Source organism: Gallinula chloropus, assembly GCF_964237585.1.
Source record: "Gallinula chloropus genome assembly, chromosome: 3".
Classification (NCBI taxonomy): Eukaryota; Metazoa; Chordata; class Aves; order Gruiformes; family Rallidae; genus Gallinula; species Gallinula chloropus.
The window spans coordinates 32333372-32350693 of record NC_140087.1 but is presented as its reverse complement, the minus strand read 5'-3'; the positions used below and the strand labels follow the sequence as shown (position 1 = coordinate 32350693).

At 43.4% G+C, this 17322-nt stretch overlaps 1 protein-coding gene across 2 annotated transcripts in view; it reads left to right on the top strand.

Annotated features, from left to right (window-relative positions):
* Positions 1-17322, top strand: part of SASH1 (SAM and SH3 domain containing 1) — a gene marked incomplete at both ends in the record, with an annotated part of 549489 nt that overhangs the window by 481415 nt on the left and 50752 nt on the right. For both annotated transcript variants that reach the window (XM_084261985.1, XM_084261986.1), the window contains 2 exons: positions 8342-8392; positions 8517-8566. In XM_084261985.1, the coding sequence (XP_084118111.1) occupies positions 8342-8392; positions 8517-8566 (101 nt within the window). The remainder of the gene's footprint in view (positions 1-8341; positions 8393-8516; positions 8567-17322) is intronic.

The window sequence follows — 17322 nt, the reverse complement described above, 5'->3', positions numbered from 1 at the left end:
TTGCATTAATATGGTTAATTTGTTTTCAGTTCTCTTGTTCAAGAAATTAATTTTTCCCTTAATTTCTAGGAGACTTTGAAGTTAGCATCCAACTATCCACCTTTGTCTCTCTTCACTCACCCCCTCACATTCCTGGAGTGCATTTGTGGAGGTTGAGAGCCAGCAGTTCCATGCCTAGCTCTAGGGAATGAATTCATATTATCCAACTTAATTTTCAGGTGTTCAATTTCACATTCCAACAGAGTAAACAAACCCAGTTTGATTTCAAGTTAGGTGTTGATTCTGCTTTTTAAATGGTTACAAAATTCAAATTTCTTTACAAAATTATCCTAGTGTGACCAGTTTTTTTTTCCCCCCTCCTTCAAGTGTGTCTTCTTAAAAAGGATCCTGAAACAGTTTCTTCTGGGTGAGTTTGTTGTAATAACAAAATGTTAGCAGAGAGTCAGTTCCCCATATGGTGACACAAACTTGTCTGACAGATTGTTTTTTTTCAAAACCTTTTCTCATCTGTATTGCTGCTGTTTCCACTGTCAGAGTGGTTGAAATGGAGGTCAAACCCCCACCAGCCCTCCATGCTTATAAGTGATGAAATACACAGCATATTCCACATCATTACAGCTTTCCTGGGAACTAAATGTCTGCCCTTTTGAGCTTATGGGAGTTGAAGTTTTCAGCTTCTGGGAGAGGAAAAAAGAGGGTCAGCTTTGCTGTCAGTTGGAAAGCAGGAATCCATTTTGCCCAGATGTTTGAAGATTGGACATGATTCCTTTTTGTATGAAAGAATGAAACAGGAGGCAGTTTGAATTTCTTCATGGAAAGATGAGAAAACAAGTGAACATGTCTGTAGGTATCGCTTCACGATAAGATCGTTTGTTGAGCGTGTGGGATAATGTGGCTCTGGCCATGGCTCAATTGAACTCTCTGTACATGGTTCTGTTGCCTCCTTTTGATTGTTTTCTGCTGGATTATTTCGCTTCTCTAAAAATTAAAAAGAAACATCGATTTCTGAAGCAGTAGCACTAAAACTTTCAGAAATTCTGTGCTGGGTGTGCAAAAGTCTTAAATCTGGTAAATTTTCTTTTATTAAATAAAGGTTTCAGTCCTGCACTGAAAGGTTCTGTTTCACATTTAAAAGAAATCACAGAGAAGGTGTGTGTGCCTCTACGCATACAGACACTTTAAAATTGGAAACTGGAATATAGGTGCAGTTTTTCCCAGAGGTTTATGAAGCCAAGAGGTGGTCATGATTAAATGATGATGTGAAAGGGATTGTACTTGCAAAAATTCATCAGTATTACAGTAACAACCCACTTCACATGAATCTCTGAGCCTTGAGTGTATTGATTGATTCAAAGCAAGAGCTTCCATTCATTTGCAGTATAGATCATCTGAAATTTCATGTGCTGGAGGCAGAGATAGTGGTGTGTAGGTGCACAAATACAGTATCGGTACAAATACAACACAGAGAAGATTTGTTTTAGCCTGTGTTTCCATGGTACATCTTGAAAGGATTTGTAGCACAGCTGCAGATGTTTTTTGGAGGCATTGGTCTTAGCCTGGGCTTTTCCCCTTCTCTTTATTTGTCACTTTTCAAAATGAAAATACATCTTCCGTTTGTCTTGTGAGTACTGGAGAGAAATTGCAAGAAATAGGAAATAAGCTTAAGACTTTGTGTACATGGAAATGAAAAGTTGGTGGAATCTGAGAAGTGTTGCACAGGTGCCAATGAAGAACATCACAGACCATGATTCCCCCATCACCTGAGGAATGGGTGTCCTGAATTTAAAGAGCACATGAAACCAGATGAGGTTGGAAGAGACCTTTGAAGATCATCAAGTCCAACCATTCCCATCCTATGCTAAACCATATCCCTAAGTACCTCATCAACCCTTTTTTTAAACACATCCAGGGAAGGTGAGTCAACCACATCCCTGGGCAGCCTGTTCCAGGTCCTGACAACTCTGCTATAGCTTTCAAAATGAGGAGCAGCTTGTGATAATTTTCATGTTACCAGTGATGCTGTGAGTGCTTCACTTCAAAACCACTCTAAATTCCTAGCCCTGCAGTTACAGGAAAGCAAGGGGAGTATGTGCTTCACAGAGATGCTGACTCCCTAACTATTTGAGGGCATTTGCTCAGATAGTGACTGAAGCCATCATTATTCCTCATCATAAAAATTCTTTTTTGACCGTTGCTGACAGACCTGAGGAATTTTAGGCAAAGGTGGCAGGTCATACTCATCCTATTTATACCAGCAAGAGCTCTAGTGTAGATGTAGTTATGCCTCACAAGAGCGCTTTATTACTTTATCATTTGAGTAATGGGTATAAAATAGATCAATCAAAGACTTGCTGTGCCCCAATCACGTATATACGCCTTTATATTAATATGTTTTTAGCGCAGAGACAGGTACCATAGTTCTGGGCTTGCTTCATCTTGTTTGGAAAATTGATCAGAAGGTATTTGATTTCCCTGCTGCACAACGGCGTGTTCCCATATCGACTTTCCTTTCTTTGAAGCCTGTTGCTGTTGGGTTTTTGTCTCTGTGCCGTAATTTTGCTGGATTCCGCCTCTGTTTGTTACCAGTGGATTTATGAGTTAGCAGAGCCTCGCTTTTCATTGTGACTGGGCTTTACAAAAGCTGCAGTTTCTTTGTAATTGCCAACGAATTATGTTTTTCAAAATCATCCTGGAATGTTTTTCAGCCCCTGTGGCTTCCAGCCTCAGTGCTCAATGCAGTGTATTTGAGACAGACAAAAAACCCCTTCTGTTTTTTATTGTTGGCAGAGGGGAGAGTGTCAAACGCTCCCCCCATGACGTGTTAGGTTCGATAGATTCCAGCATTTGCACATCAAGCTGAGAGGCATGGTCTTTCTTCCCTACCTGATGCTAAAAGCAGACAAGCGAGTGCTGTAGCAGCAGCATGTTCTCTCTGAAGCTGCATTTCACCAGTAGTTAAGCGAAATGTTTACCTATGTCTGCACTGCTGTTGTGAGGCACTGAGGCACTTGGACTGTCATTTCATGTGTAGAAGTATTTATTATTTGAAATGCCTCCCTTTTTTTAGCCATTCCCCCTGCATAGCTCATTTCCTCAAGCCAGAGTTTCGCTGCTGCTGCGGGATGTTCTCATTTAGCTTGTCAGCTCTGGCTCTAACATGCAGGAGTAATGGAGCAGAAAGCCTTCATCCCTGAAACTGCTGAGGGGGATGGTCCAGTGGTTGCCGTTTGAGACGCAAAATGGGACTTTTACTAATCTGTACCACGGGAAACTCACTGAGCTGGTTAATTCGCTCAAACACTTGCTGAGGGGCTTGGCACAGGGATAAGTCTTTTCTATTTCTTTATGATGACCTGTGACCGGTAGCCAGTGTCTTGTGGGCAATTTCCTTGACACACCTACATCCCTGTTCTGTCTCTCGCAGGGGCTTCCTTTCGCCTTCTCCAGCACCTCTGCAGAGGCTGAAATACAGTGTGCGGTGGAGGACACTGGGCAGAAGGGTTGCTTTCAAAGTAAAACAAACTCCCTGAGACCTGCAGTGCTCTGGCCATCTTTCAGATGTAGCTTTGTTTAATTGTGTCAAAAGCTAGGCACTCATGCACTGTGTGTTCGGAGCAAAATGGGAAAATGGGTTTGGAAGAGACCAGCAGAATTTTCTCACAGGTTTTCTGCTGCAGGTGCCTTATTTACACCTGTGGAAATGGTTTCATAAAATTACTTATAAATGCATGAGCATTTCAGCCATCTCCTTTTCCACTGGTTATGTCACTGACTTTTCCCACCGCTCAGCTGGGTCTCACTTTGCACAGTTGCTGTCTGCACAGCGAGATTAATCCCATCTTGGGATCTGCAGAGGAGTGTTTAAATTTATAATTCAAATGCATACAGCTCCTGTGGCAGAAACTGTGAAGATGTTCATGAATTTCTGATTAGAAGGGATTCATTCAATGAGAATATAATTTCCTAAACTGACTAAATTGTGGTGTGGAGCATAGATGAAGCTTAATGTTTAGGTAATTAAAATGTGTGCATTGCCCCTAGAATGTGTGAGCCCTACCTTGGGTGCCCAGGTTTCTTTTGGGATGCTCTTCTGTATTTTAAGTATTTTAAGAGCAGAACAGCAATGCCGTCAGATAGGCGATGTCCCTTATCTGTTATGTTACATGCAGAACAACTGAACTGAAGTTTTCGCAGAAGGAAAAGCCTCTCATGAATTCAAAACCTGACATTCCAGTCAGGAAGTGGGTTTCCAGCTTCTTCCTCATGTGTTTTGTGCTTTGTACTTTCTTCCCATGTGGGTTTTTCAGGCTTAGCTCACATATGATTGTAAAACTAGTTTCAAGATTTTTATGAGGAAGGCAGTATAGAAACCAAAATCCCAGCATTGAGCAGCCTGCAATAATTTGAAAAGAAAATGTATCCAAATGATCACCTAAACCACACAGTGTACAAAGTAAGCAGAAAAGCTACCTGTGAAGAAAGAAGCTTCTTTCTTGAGCCCTGAGGCAAACAACTTCATGCTTGAAGCAAAAGCCACAAATCCTGCTTGTTAAGCTTACAACTCACATTTTCTTTCAAACTGAGAGATTTCCAGGAAAGTCTTTGGCGATTTGCACTTCTGCACCAGAGCTCCCAAGCTGTTACCGGTTCAGCTCCGCAGCTGCTTTCTGCTGCGCCCGCAGTGCAGAAGGGTTGGTGACACCAGGCAGCACCGGGGCTGTGCAGGTTCCTTTCCCTTCCTCCAGCTGCTGGATCGCAGCTTCAGCCAGGCTTGGATCAAAGCTTCAGCCAAGACCTCTGGGCCTTGTCTTGCAGCCATCCACTCGATGGCTTCGGCTTCAGGTGGAGGAGGAGGCAGGAAGGAAATAGGACTGATAAGAATATGGCTGGAAGCTGAGACAACAAAATGTTTCTGTGAGTTGAGATTGTTTTAAATCATGTGATTCAGTGGAGGAATGCCTGGTTTACATTCAATGAGCTTCACTCTGCAGGATATTAGTATTACTAATTTTTAACAACTCCCTCTGGCTTTATTATCAGTATTTGAGATTCTGTGCTCTGCTAATCTTGGACCTCAAGGGGAGCTGGACAAGCTAGTGCTAAGCCACTGTTTGCCCAACCCTCTTACGGGTTCCTTGGGGGTTGGATACAGCTTCCGAATGCCTACAGTTCTCCAGAATCTTCAGGTCTTAGTTGCTGTGATTTAACAGTGCACTGACTGTGTGCAATATGCACCAACAGTGCCTGGGTACAGGATGGGTGTCTCAGGGAGGGGCCCTTAGAGCCATGCAGGTATATCAGACACTTTTGGGAAACAGTGGATTTGATGCCACAGCTGAAGGAAGAGTCTGAACTTGATCAGGTACTTTCTCAGATGGATGGTTTCTTGCACCAGCACTGTGTAGTGCGGAGGAGGCGTGAATGTCTGGTGCACCTCAGACAAGCTTTGTGGGCACACATAGAGGGCACTTACCTGGGGCAGCAGACAGCTAGGATGGAAAATACCTACTGCTCTGATGCCTGTTTGGCTAGACCAGAGTCCTGGATGGGATGTCTACTGCTGCTGTTTCTGTAATGCCAAGGCCTCCCCTGTTTCTCTTTTAAATTTTGGTTCAGCAGGGTGAAAGATATACTTTCATGAAGCTAATCTTTGAAAATATTTTTTGAAAAGATGTTATAGCATACTTGAGAGTGTGCCAGCAGTACAGCATTTCCTCACCCTTCTAGAATTAGCCTTTGGTATAAAAAAAATCCCTGATCCTGCTGGATTAAAGTCAACACAACCTGTGGATTTTAATGTGAGGTTTAACATGAGGTTTAAAGGATTTTAACCTAAATAACTATAATTGCTTGAGGCTGATAAAAGTTCTGTGATCTGTGATACAGATCTATGCCAGAAGTTCAGTTGAGAGTAGTATTTTCCTAAATATTCTCCTTTTATTTCTTGTCTAAATAACAATAGAAAAATAGCATTCTGCTGGAAAGGCAGGTAGGAATATTAATCACAACAGTACAGGACTGTCAAGTGGTTTGCATTCCAGCATTGCAAAGTAAAACTTTAGAGGAGGGAGACTTGACTTGTCCTCACTCCTGTTCTCTATGGTCCTCTTGAGCCTATAAAGTGCTCCAGTTCTAACAGGGTGGGCTTGACAATAAATGAGAAATGAGAAAGCAAATACAGTCAGCTTTTTTAGGGTTTTGTTGCACAGGATGCAGCTGGCTATACTGCTGAATAGTTTTTAGTCTGAAAGTAGTAACTTGCCATCTAGTTGAAATCTCAGGCTACAAATTCAGAAGCAACTGCTCAAGTGGAAGACTTCTGTAAAGCCTTAGGAACCCAGTAGCAACTTGTAAACAACAGTTTACAAATCCAGCACATTAAAAAGAAAAAACAAAGTAACACTTGCACTAAGCAGCTGCTTAAGCCAACAGATAAATCATCAGGAAGTTGGGATCTAAAGGCATGTTGGGGACACAGAGGATTCTCCTGGCTGGCTATGTGAAGCTTTCAGATGGGTTAGCTGATAAAATGCTCTTTTTTTCCTCTGTGCAGCAGGGGTGCACAAACAACAAGGCACTCATGAATGGGAAGTGTTTGGAGCATGGGGCTTGTCTTTCCCTCCCGCCTGGCAGGCTGCTAGATGGGGGTGGGAGAGTGCCCGAGAAGGATTTGCAGCGATGTGCCTGCTGTCTTTTCCAGATGCAAAACTTTCTCGGATTCCATTTTGACAGAGCTAATGGAGAGAGAGGGATGCCTGGTGCCAAATAGCTAATTTCATTTCCCTAATCTGTGAACTTCTCTGGAATTTCCCTGGGCTCAGTCCAGCTTCTGCTTAGCTAGAGGAGTCCTGGTAGATGTAAGTGAACGTGGTCACCTTTTCACTCCGATTTCCACTCAAGGATTTTAGTTGCCTTTTCCTGCTATAAAATCAGCAGAAGCAAATAGGCATATCACACATGCTCAGGCAAAACACCGCAGGTGGGCGATGACCCTGCAAGAGCCTTGTTTGCTAGCAAGTACAGGGCTGTGAGCTGTCCTGTGCCCTCCTGGCTGCCATGCGAGCCCATGCAGTCTGTGTTGGCTGAGTAAGCTCCTCTCTAGATCTTGTATGCTTTCTGGGTGGGCTGATTATGGTTTTGTGGCAGTCAATGGTAATTTCCTGTTCAATATTAAAAAGCTGTATTTCCAGAAAACTGTGTCTGGTTTTTTCCTTTTTTTTTTTTTTTTTTTTTTTATAAATTAAATCTTAGGAAGGTTTTGTCACTCTTCTGTAAACAAAGGGCATAGGAAGTACAGTTTCACAGAGATAAGAGACTTACATGTAGGCTGAGGAATGTGCATACAAAAAGACCTCCAGTGTTGTGAAACCTATGTCCCCCTTTTTTTTTTATATGTATTTTTGAAACATGTATACTACTGTGGTTGCTTACTCAGCTATGATGGCCTTTTGAATCACAGTATCACAGATTCCCTTTTGGTTACAGTACTCACTTTGCAATACTTCGCTAGGGGTCAGACTGGCTGAGAATAAAACAGCCATAAGTAGGTTTCCCCCATGGTTTCACATGCAGAGCAACCAGCAAAGTGTAGTTCTTGGTACTGACAGCTATTATGGTTCCTTCCTCCACTATAATTGGAGTTTTCCCACTGACTTCAGCCTGACTTGTTGTTAATGGTAGGTGCCTTTTAGGCTACTTGCTCGCAATTTAAATTAGATCCTACCACTGGGACTCATCTAACTTGAGGCAGATAAAACCTGTCAGGCAAGTTGTTCTGTAAGAGTTGTCCATCTCTCTGCATCCACTGTAAAGGGAGCCTGGATGTCCAGGTCCTGGAGTAGATGGTTATATCCTAAGGTGATGGGAATTCCATCCTTGGACCTTGTTGACAAATTTCTGTGTGAGAAATGGGCCTTGCGGAAATGTACTGTAATCCTCTCAGTATTTTTAGCTCAGAGAACGATGGTTTAGTGGCAGATTTTCCTTGTATATACTTTCTGAAGGTAAATTTTGGGAACTTTCACTTACCTAATAAATTGTGTGATAATCTAGTGAAAATGACACATTCCTCTTTCTGTTTTGCTTTGAATCACTTCTCTCTGGCAGTGTTACCTTCCTCTATGTTCTCCAGTGGTAAGGAAGGAATTCCCTCTTTTACCGGAGTATTTCAGAATTTATCCTGAAAGTGACTCCTCCTGGGAAGGTTAATGTTTTCCATTTGAATGGTTTTGAGGCAGTCCTAGGTTCTGTTACCCGGTTTCTGCTTCCCTTGTTCTCCCCTTCTGATTTCTTCTTCCAAGTGTTTGGGTATTTCATTAACCTGACATCTGTTCTGTTTTAGGAGAAACCTGATGCCAGCCCCACATCTCTACAGCTGCGATCCCAGATTGAGGTTAGCACTTTGATTTTGATCATTCATTTTTATTTGTTTGTTTGTTCTTTAGTTTGATATTCTGCTTAAATTGGGCAAGGCTGCTCTCATGGCTGCTCTCACTGCTACATGTCTTCTCTTGCAGGAGTCACTTGGGCTCAGCAGCACCGCATCAACACCTGACACTGAAAGAAAGTAAGTGAAAGCACTGGAAGTGAGAAAAGAGGCAGGGGGAATTTGGTGTGTGTTCTTTTTCCTTGGAGTAAATTCATTTTAGGTTGCTTTGGTGTTTCAAAATTTCAGATCCAGACAGTATTAATGAAACCAATTTTGGAATCTGCTCCTTCTCTCATTCTCTTTTAGCATTTTATTTTTTGGGGGGGTTTTAGATCAAGAGAGGCTTATATTTTTCTCTCCTCTGTGAGCACTTTGGATGTGTGTACAACAATATGACCAGTACTCGTTTTTGAGGAACATCACTGACTTCACCTTCTCTGCAAATTAAACCTGCCTACAAAGTAACTTTCTGACTAGACCTAAATGTAGCCAAAAAGAGATAGGCAAGGGGAAGGGTGAATTACCAACTTAAACCACTTGGCTTTTCCTGTGCACTCCTGGGTTTGTATCTGTGCTTTTGAAGAAGGTGCCAAGGGAATGAAGCATTTAAAACCAAGTTAAAAGGAGCTTTAATTTTAGCAGCCCTTAATGAAAACCTCTCTGAGGACCAAGAGGGTTTCTGTTTACTGTCACCTCCTGCTGCAATGTATGTGCTTGTTTTCTGCACCTCCTTCCTTTGATCCCAAGGTCTTGGATCCCTAGTGCTAAGGGTGACGTGCAGCAGTGCATCAAGACAGCTGACACCGTATTTCCAATTGCCTGCATTTCGTGGGGCAGTGCCAGCAGGAGGGAGTACGTAGGATCCAGTTGTGATCTGACACACTTTCGCAAGGTTTTACAGTCCTACATTTGATCATCTTTTGGTGATTCAACACGGGACTGCAACAGGAAGATTGTAAGAAATTGCTGCCCTTGCTAGTTCTGTAGAAGGAGTGTCAGTCCCAGAAAGAGCTGTGGTGGATGCGGGTTATGGGCCTCGCCTGAGCACTGCCCACATTGAAGTCAGGTGTACAGTAGGGAACAGCTACTTAGGGGCTTCATGTGGGACCCTCTGAAAACTCAGTCATGCTAAAGACCTTGGCAAGAGCTAAATTATCTTTTAGAGCTGCCTTGTCTCAGTTAAAACAGTGATGGTTTGCTTGAGGTAGATGTTCATTTCCAAAACAGCGTAAGACAGGTAAGGTGAATTTTGTCTTGGGTGCCATCACTGCCCCCACGTTACATGCTGTTAAACTAGAAAGCCTAGCAGGCTTAGAGTTTAAAAGTGCTGCTACAGATACTGAAACATGGAAAAGTTTCCTTCAAGGATACCTCCCTGTCTAAATTTATAATCAAACCAGAAGTGCCAAGTGGATGGGTACATCATGAGAACTGTAATCTGGGAAGTAAGCCTTCAAGGTTATCCTATAATCATACTACTTTTCTCTCAGTCTCAAAGCACTTTCCCAATGGGTAAATATCATCATCTCACCTCAAGTAATAAAGAGAGAAAGATCTCACAGGAGGATAGCACACAACTGGGAATAAACTCCTCTTACAAGTTCCAGCCAGCTTCCTATAGTATCTTTCTGTGTAGGTGTTATACCACAAATAACTGAGTGAGAAGGCAATATCTACAGAAAAATCTCCTGAGTGACTATTCTGAGTGAGCCCATTTAGCTCATTGAAAGGAAATTATCCTCATTATCTTAGTTCAGATGGAAGGGACCTGTGATTTTTGTGGACCTTTCAAGAATGGAAGTGTCCTCTGTTTGTGGATTCGTCTGTCGCCTGATGGGCGTCTGTAATTAACCTGATCAGATACATGAAATTGGCGCAGGGCAGGTTGTGTCAAATCTTTGCACAATAAGAAACAAGGCAAGGTGCTGCATGCTAATGGGGCAAGGTGTTGAAAGTAATAAATGATGCCTACTCAATACTATACAAATTATTCAAAACCAAGATTACACAGGCTGTGCCTATCGGTGACAGCCTGCGGCAGCAATGCTGGTCTCATCCCTCTGTCATGGAGGGCTGCACTGATGTGGGAATGTCTTTTCCAGGGAGGCAGAGCTTATAAAATGGATCTGCAGGAAAATGACCATTTTGAGTCCAGCCAATACAACTGTTCTTGCCACTAACATGCTGAATTTTATGGGGTTTGGGGAAGGACAGTGTATTTGCCCTAGGGGTTTGGGGGTTTTTTTGGTTCAGTTTACGGCTTTCATCTGAATTTTCTGTGTGGGCATGCTATAAGACAGGAAAGTTTGTCCTCCTGGGGACACTGCTCATGCTGTGCGATAGATCTGGGGTAAACCTTTCACAAAACTTCTTTTGTCATGAGAAGACACCAGCTTGCCAAACCTGAAACTTGATGCGGATGTGCACTGGTTTCTCATATTCACAAAGAGATTTGGGGGGTAAAGGAAAGATTTGTCCCAAAACAAACATCCAGATTTCAGGAGCTGGAAAATCTGTTGTTGTGAGTACTCTTCTAAAACCCAAGTAAAAGCCTGCCCAGGAAAAAGTTGAATTTCCACATATAGAAAATGCAAACATTTTCCTAGGGTGAGGCAAGGCGAGTGGTTTCTGATCTGGTGTGCTGAGTGGGTTGCTTCAGAAAGTAAAAGCAGCCCTGGGGAAAAGCCTGCGTGCTGGGATGAGAGGGAGAGAGCCAGCAGGCAGCTGGAAGGCAGCCTCTCTCTGTAGCTCCCTCACCCAGCGCTGCTGCCTGCACACCCCACAGCTTAATGCTACCAGGGTCTAATGTTTTAAAATAACACACCTGTATACGTGTTTAATTTGCCAGAGCAGAGAGATTCCAGACAGAAAGAGTCTTTGAGGGAGTCTGGAAGAAGCTTTGTTTGTTTTAACCTGGTTTGGTTTTCCTTTCCTGTGGTACCCAACTGAAGACAGAGCCTGACAGGCTCCACTGTACACCGTGCTGAAAACAGATTAGCCTTGGTGCTCTGTGGTAGGAAAAAATCCCGTTTGTGTGGACAAGCAGTGAATCTTGGTAACCCTGAGGCTCAGGTTGTTCAAAGCCACTGTGAAATTACTCTCTGCCCTCAGTACAGCAAGTTGCCCAACAAGCATCTGTCCAGTGGGTGATGTGCTGTAACGCAGAACAGCAGCCGTGGTACCTGGAGGGAGGAAAAAAGGGTTAAACAAGTCTGGAGGCAGAGTTGCTTGTCACTTCAGGTCATTGGCCCTCCAAAAGTAATAGTACCTGCTTCTGTTGCAAACAACACTCTTCCTGTTAATTGGATGAAGCTACAAAAAAGATAGCACATATGAATGAACGTGTTCTGTGTGTTATAAATGCCCTACCAAAGATGGTTTTCATTTGGCTGCTTCTGACAGAGAAGAGTCTTCGCTGTAGCAAAGGCCGTTAAATTTTATGTGAGTAACAGCATGGGCACTGATGTAGCTTGAAAAGCTACCCCTAAACAACAGAAAACGAAGTCACATTTGTTCAAGCTTTGCCTCAGAATTGCTCTGATTTTTTGTCCATACTGGAGTTCCTTCTGTAGATTTGAAACGGTTGGACAGGCTTCCAAGTCATATATTCAGTAAATAACAGAAAACATGGAATGAGATGTTTATAGCTTTCTTCTCCTAATAATAAATTCCATTTCCCTCTGCCCTTTTCAAGATTCCTGCCTTTTAATCTGCAGTCTTGCTGTGAGTTGTAAAGTCAGTGTAACTTTGCAGATTCTCGGTGTGCCTTTAGCAGAGTAGCAACAGCATCTGTAATGGTTCATTTTAAACAGACATCTCCCTGTAACTGCAGGTGCTTCTCCATAGACACACTGACTTCTGCTTCTGCTGGAAGAGCCACTGATGTAACAAATAGGCAGTAAATGTGTTCTTAGCAGTTACTATTGCTGCTTTGTCCCTAGACCTTGTTGATCTGGGGTTGTATTGTATATAGAATCCCTATTATTTCCAAGTGATGGCAACACCCCAAGGATGTTTACTCAGGCGGGGGACTGAGCGGGGTTTTCTCATAATTGTAAACAGAGCCTTTAAAACAATGTAATCCAACTTTTAGCCTGTTCCCGTTTTTGAGAATTCAAGTCTACATGACAGACTGATGAGCTCTGCATATTTGCCAGGAAATCCAGGTTAAATCCAGTCCCCTGAACTCAGGCTTCTGCATCCTGACTCTCATCCTGTTTTTAGAACTGGGGATGTTGCAGAGAGGAAGTTGTGTGTTTTCCCTCTTGGGAAACAGATCTGTTTGCTGTCACTGTTTGCTCTAGCAACCTCTGAGCAGGTTTCGAATGTGGTCTATCAAAGAACTGCTAGGAAAGAGAAAGAAGTGGGTGAGAGACCCAGGAGCTCTGCGCACAGGTAGGGTGAGGTACAGTCACTCCTGTATACTCATTTTTTTCTTTGCAGCTGCTAGAGAAAGGAAGGACAAAAAACAGCACCTGAGGCAATAGTTGTGGCTATATCTGGTGTTACACAGGCATTGCCAACACCTTCATGTGGCAGTGGGTGCTATGAGTTGTCACATCCTATGTGAATCACCTGCTATTTCTTGAACTGTACCCCATGAGCACACTCCTGACCAAGTAAACGGTCATATTTCATATTAAGTGCCACAGTTCATCCTGCTGTACTCCTCAGCCTGGAGCACATTCAGCATTCTCAACCCTGTGATCCTCAGAACCTAAATCCCAGACTCTGCCAGAGCAGGGAACTGAGCAGAAACAGACGTGTCAGTCGGGAGGTGCTGGAGAAAAACAACGCGCGTGTGGGGTGCAGGCAGCACAAGGCAGCATTGCTTGGGGGCTTTGCATTCCCCAAAAGGTGGGGGAGCTGCTGTGCCTCTGGCAGCTGCATCCTCAACTCCCTGCTTCAGCTGCTCCCTGAGAGTTAGTGCCTTTGTCACCCTCTCTGCCCATGCAGGTTGTACTTCTTAGACAGAGCCCCTCGCATGTTGAATTCATACAGTTTAGCCAGATCCCTCATGGCTTGTTGGGAATGTCAGAGGAGGAGCTGTAGGCTGCTCGGGCCTTATGGCTTTCTCTGAGGTTGTAAGTGGGCAATCAATGAGGCCACAACACAGTAGCTTCTACTTGTGTGTCGTTGTCTCTGCAGGAGAAACTATTGACTGAATCTGTTTGTAAGGATTTTATGCAATGGATGTGCCATACTAAAACCAGTCAGTGTCCTGTGGTATAAACTTGAACTCTGAATCGGCCTGAGGCTGGGGAGTGCCTGCAGTTCAGCATGCCTGTCTTCCACAGTGATTTTCAGTGAAAGATGCAGTCTTTTTGAAAACCGCTTTGGTTTTGCAAAAGGGTTCGTGTAAACCTTGATTCTGCTCCCTTTGGTGCACGGCCTTTGCCAGTAGTTCTTAATGCTAGATTTCCTAATTCTCTTCCCCTGCAGCATCCAAACTGCAGGTACAGTTTTGAATGCAGGAGGTTATTAAATCATCCCTCCAGGTCATGGATGGGGGTGCTTAGATTCTATCATCTTTGATTCTGGCAACTTTGGCAAGTATTCCTAAGCTCATCTGCAGAGGAACAGGAGGAGTCCAGGTCTGACAGAGGACTTGTGGCAGAGAGAAGGCAAAACAGAGAAGAACAAAACAGAAAAACAAATCCCCCAAACCGAAGATGCTAAAGGCTGCACTTAATTACTAACAGTATAAAATGTTCCTTTTGCGTGCCTTAAAAATGGAAAAGAATATTGGAAGAAGAAGAAGTAAGAGCTTGCTGTGCTTGAGATGTCTGCATTTAAGATACTCTTTTTCTTTTTTTTAGTACCCTGTGCTCGCAGGAATCGAAAAGAATCAGTGAATGTGTACAGCCCTGTTTTCACTTGTTTGAGGCCTGATTTAGTCAAAGCCAAATTATTCATGCTGCCTTTAAACAGCGTCCTCAAGAGAAGTAGGGCAGGAAACTCCCACAATAACCCGCACAATGGGAGCGAGAGGCCAGCCAAACGCCGCCCGGGACACGTGAGGAGGGAAACCAGTGTGCCTTTGAGCAGCTGGAAGAAGATTTCGAGCCTGGTAATTTTGTACCAGGAAGCATGAAGGGCGCCTTTCACAAGAAAGCTCAACTTGTCGCAGCTAGTCAACGCGGCACGGAGTGAGCAGTGCACGCAGAGCGGGGCGCGTTGCATGCAGTGTGTTGGGACCTGCTCTTTGCTGTTGAAGAGCTTTTAGCTGGCAGCTACCTGCCTCCTGTCTGGGACCCACCGGTCAGTTATAAAATACGTGGCGTAGCCTCATCTGCCCGCTGCCTGTCACCGGACCGAGCCTGTAGGACCAACATGGTGGCTTCTGTGCTGGTGGTGGCAGAAAATACACATCTGCACCCACGGCCCACAAGCAGCTCAGTGTTTGTTTTCACTGAGAAAGTTTTGACCTGCTTAAAGAGCCATTGCTATGGAAACCTAATGAGAAGATAATTGAATGAAACGTCTTTGCTTTCCATCCCTTTCTCACACTGGTGCCATCAAGGTCAGAACCTTGCAGGCCTGCTTTCTCTTCAGGTTCATGCAAATTTGATAAAAATACCAAAGGCCCATTTTCTTCCCTGTGCCAGCTCTGGTTAGATAAATTATCTTGTATTCAGTCAGGAGCAGTTACAAGTCTGTCAGTTTTTCATACTAATTACGTGACTGGGCCATTTCTAATGTACGTGGGTAACCAAATGGCTTTGTGGCAGAGCCAGCGTGCGCTTTTGCATTGGTTTATTCACTACTATGAATGTGCATAATATTTGTAGATTGAAAATCCCATCCAAAGCATTTTCCTCAATGGGCTATAAATAATCATTGGGAGGGAACAAGAGGGCCACAATCAGTTTATTGAAGATCACAACAGTGGTGGATTTCATTATCAGATGGCGCTATGCACCTGTGGATTTTGTGGTCCATAAATGAGATGCGGCCGTGTGTTAAAGCACATCTGCATTTAAAGTACTTCGCGCTGAAACAAAAACCCATCAGAAATCCTGTCATTCTCCGTTCCCGTGTTTGTTCTGTTTCGAGAATGATGAGCTTTCAAAATTCAACAGGCGCATTCATGAAAGCGGCACTTGGTGTCATTTGTTTCCTTTCCTAGTTATGCAGTGTACCAGCACATTCACATCTCTGTGCACGTATGACTGTGTCTCTTGTAAAATCAACCCGCTCTGTGTGCCGAGATAAGCCCTGGTGCTTTTCTGTCCAAGATCAGAATCAGTCCAGAGTTTACAGGGAAAGCTGTAAAGCTGTAGCCTAGTAGCTTGATCCAGCCTAGTTAAAATCTGTCTTAATAATCAGATACAGTCTCATTTGCTTGTGACACATGGGTGTGCATTGGTTCTTCCTTGCACTTGCAAGTTTTAGAGCCTACTTCCAGGATTCAAGGGTTAATTAATGAAAGGGAGGCATTGCTGAGGTAGCAAAGTCATCCCTGCTGCAGCACTTTTAGGAAAACATATTCTAAGATGGGTTTTGGATGCCTGGCTCTGCCATTGTTTATACAAAACCCTCAAGCTGCAAAAGAAGAACCAGAAGTGCCCTCCAGAGGCAGTCCTCGTTGTCAAAAAATGTCTGGTCTGGTCTCTGTCTTTCAAGAACCCTCTTTAAAGCAGTTAGGTTTTAAAGCCGCTTTCCCTTTCTCTACCTATGGTTGGAACTTTGTCCAAATAGCTAGGAAATGGTAACTTTTCTAATTTCTTTCCAGCTTATGTCTACTTGTTCCTGGGCCTGGTGTATTAATAGGCAGTAAATTAATCTTCTCATAGCTTTCCGTTTTGACAGATTGAACAGGCAAACCTTTCCTGGCTTTCTCTCATAAGATAAGCTGTCCAGTTCCCTGGCTATTCTAACAGCATTTCTCTTTACCTCTTCTGGTTTGAATTCATCCTTCTTGAGCATGAGTAGTGACAGTTGCACAGCCATTCCCCTATATATTCATTCTTTGTACTGTCATCAGAATTTCCCATCCCTACGCCTTTTACGATTAACAGTGTCCCCAGGTGATCTGTCATTTGCGAACCTCTAATGTTTGAAAGACATGTGTCAGTCCTGTTTGTGAACTTATACCTTTTAGCATTGAATGTAAATTCTTTTCTGTTGAGCCACTCTTTCTAATCAGCTAGTTCCCAGTCCAGGTTCTGCACTCTGGCTGTTGCTACTTAAATTCTGTGTCACTGATCACACTCTGTTGAAACCCATCATCTCTCTTCGGCAGTAATATTTGGTCACTTATGAAGGTAGCTCCATTTTTAGATTATCTCTTGGCCTGCCTTTTTTTCCCTTCCCCCCCGCCCCCCACCCCCCATTTGTTTATTTCAGCAGTTTGGCTCCAAGAGGTCCAAAGTATCAGTCTAGAGACGGGTTTGAATTTGTGAGATTAATGGATTAAAGTTTGACCCCTCCTGCAGCTCGCTTCCAGAGATGATGTGTTGATAAGGAAGTACTCCTTCCCTCTGTCCACTAACCTTTCTTCCTTCCTTACTGACTGAACATATATACATACATTTCTTCTGTTATATGCTGTGACAGAGTACATTTCATGTGAAAGCTTGCTAATGAAGTTGTACATCAGACCACAACAAAAATGAAGGCCTCCACAGTGGAGTAATGGTATTTGGCTCCCTTTCAGACACGCAGTGCTGAAACTTCTGCCAAGTGTCACTGCATCATTAACTTTCAGTACAAGTTATCAGTCTATGAATGGAAGAACACAAATCACTTTCAGTGCACGTTCACAGAGGAGCTGCAGATTTAACAGAGTAAGGGAGTATAATTGGCAAATCAAACATACAGTGACTCTGAGGTACTCTGGAATTTTTCACCAGACATCTAGGAAGTAAAACGCTTGATTGATTTCACTGAGG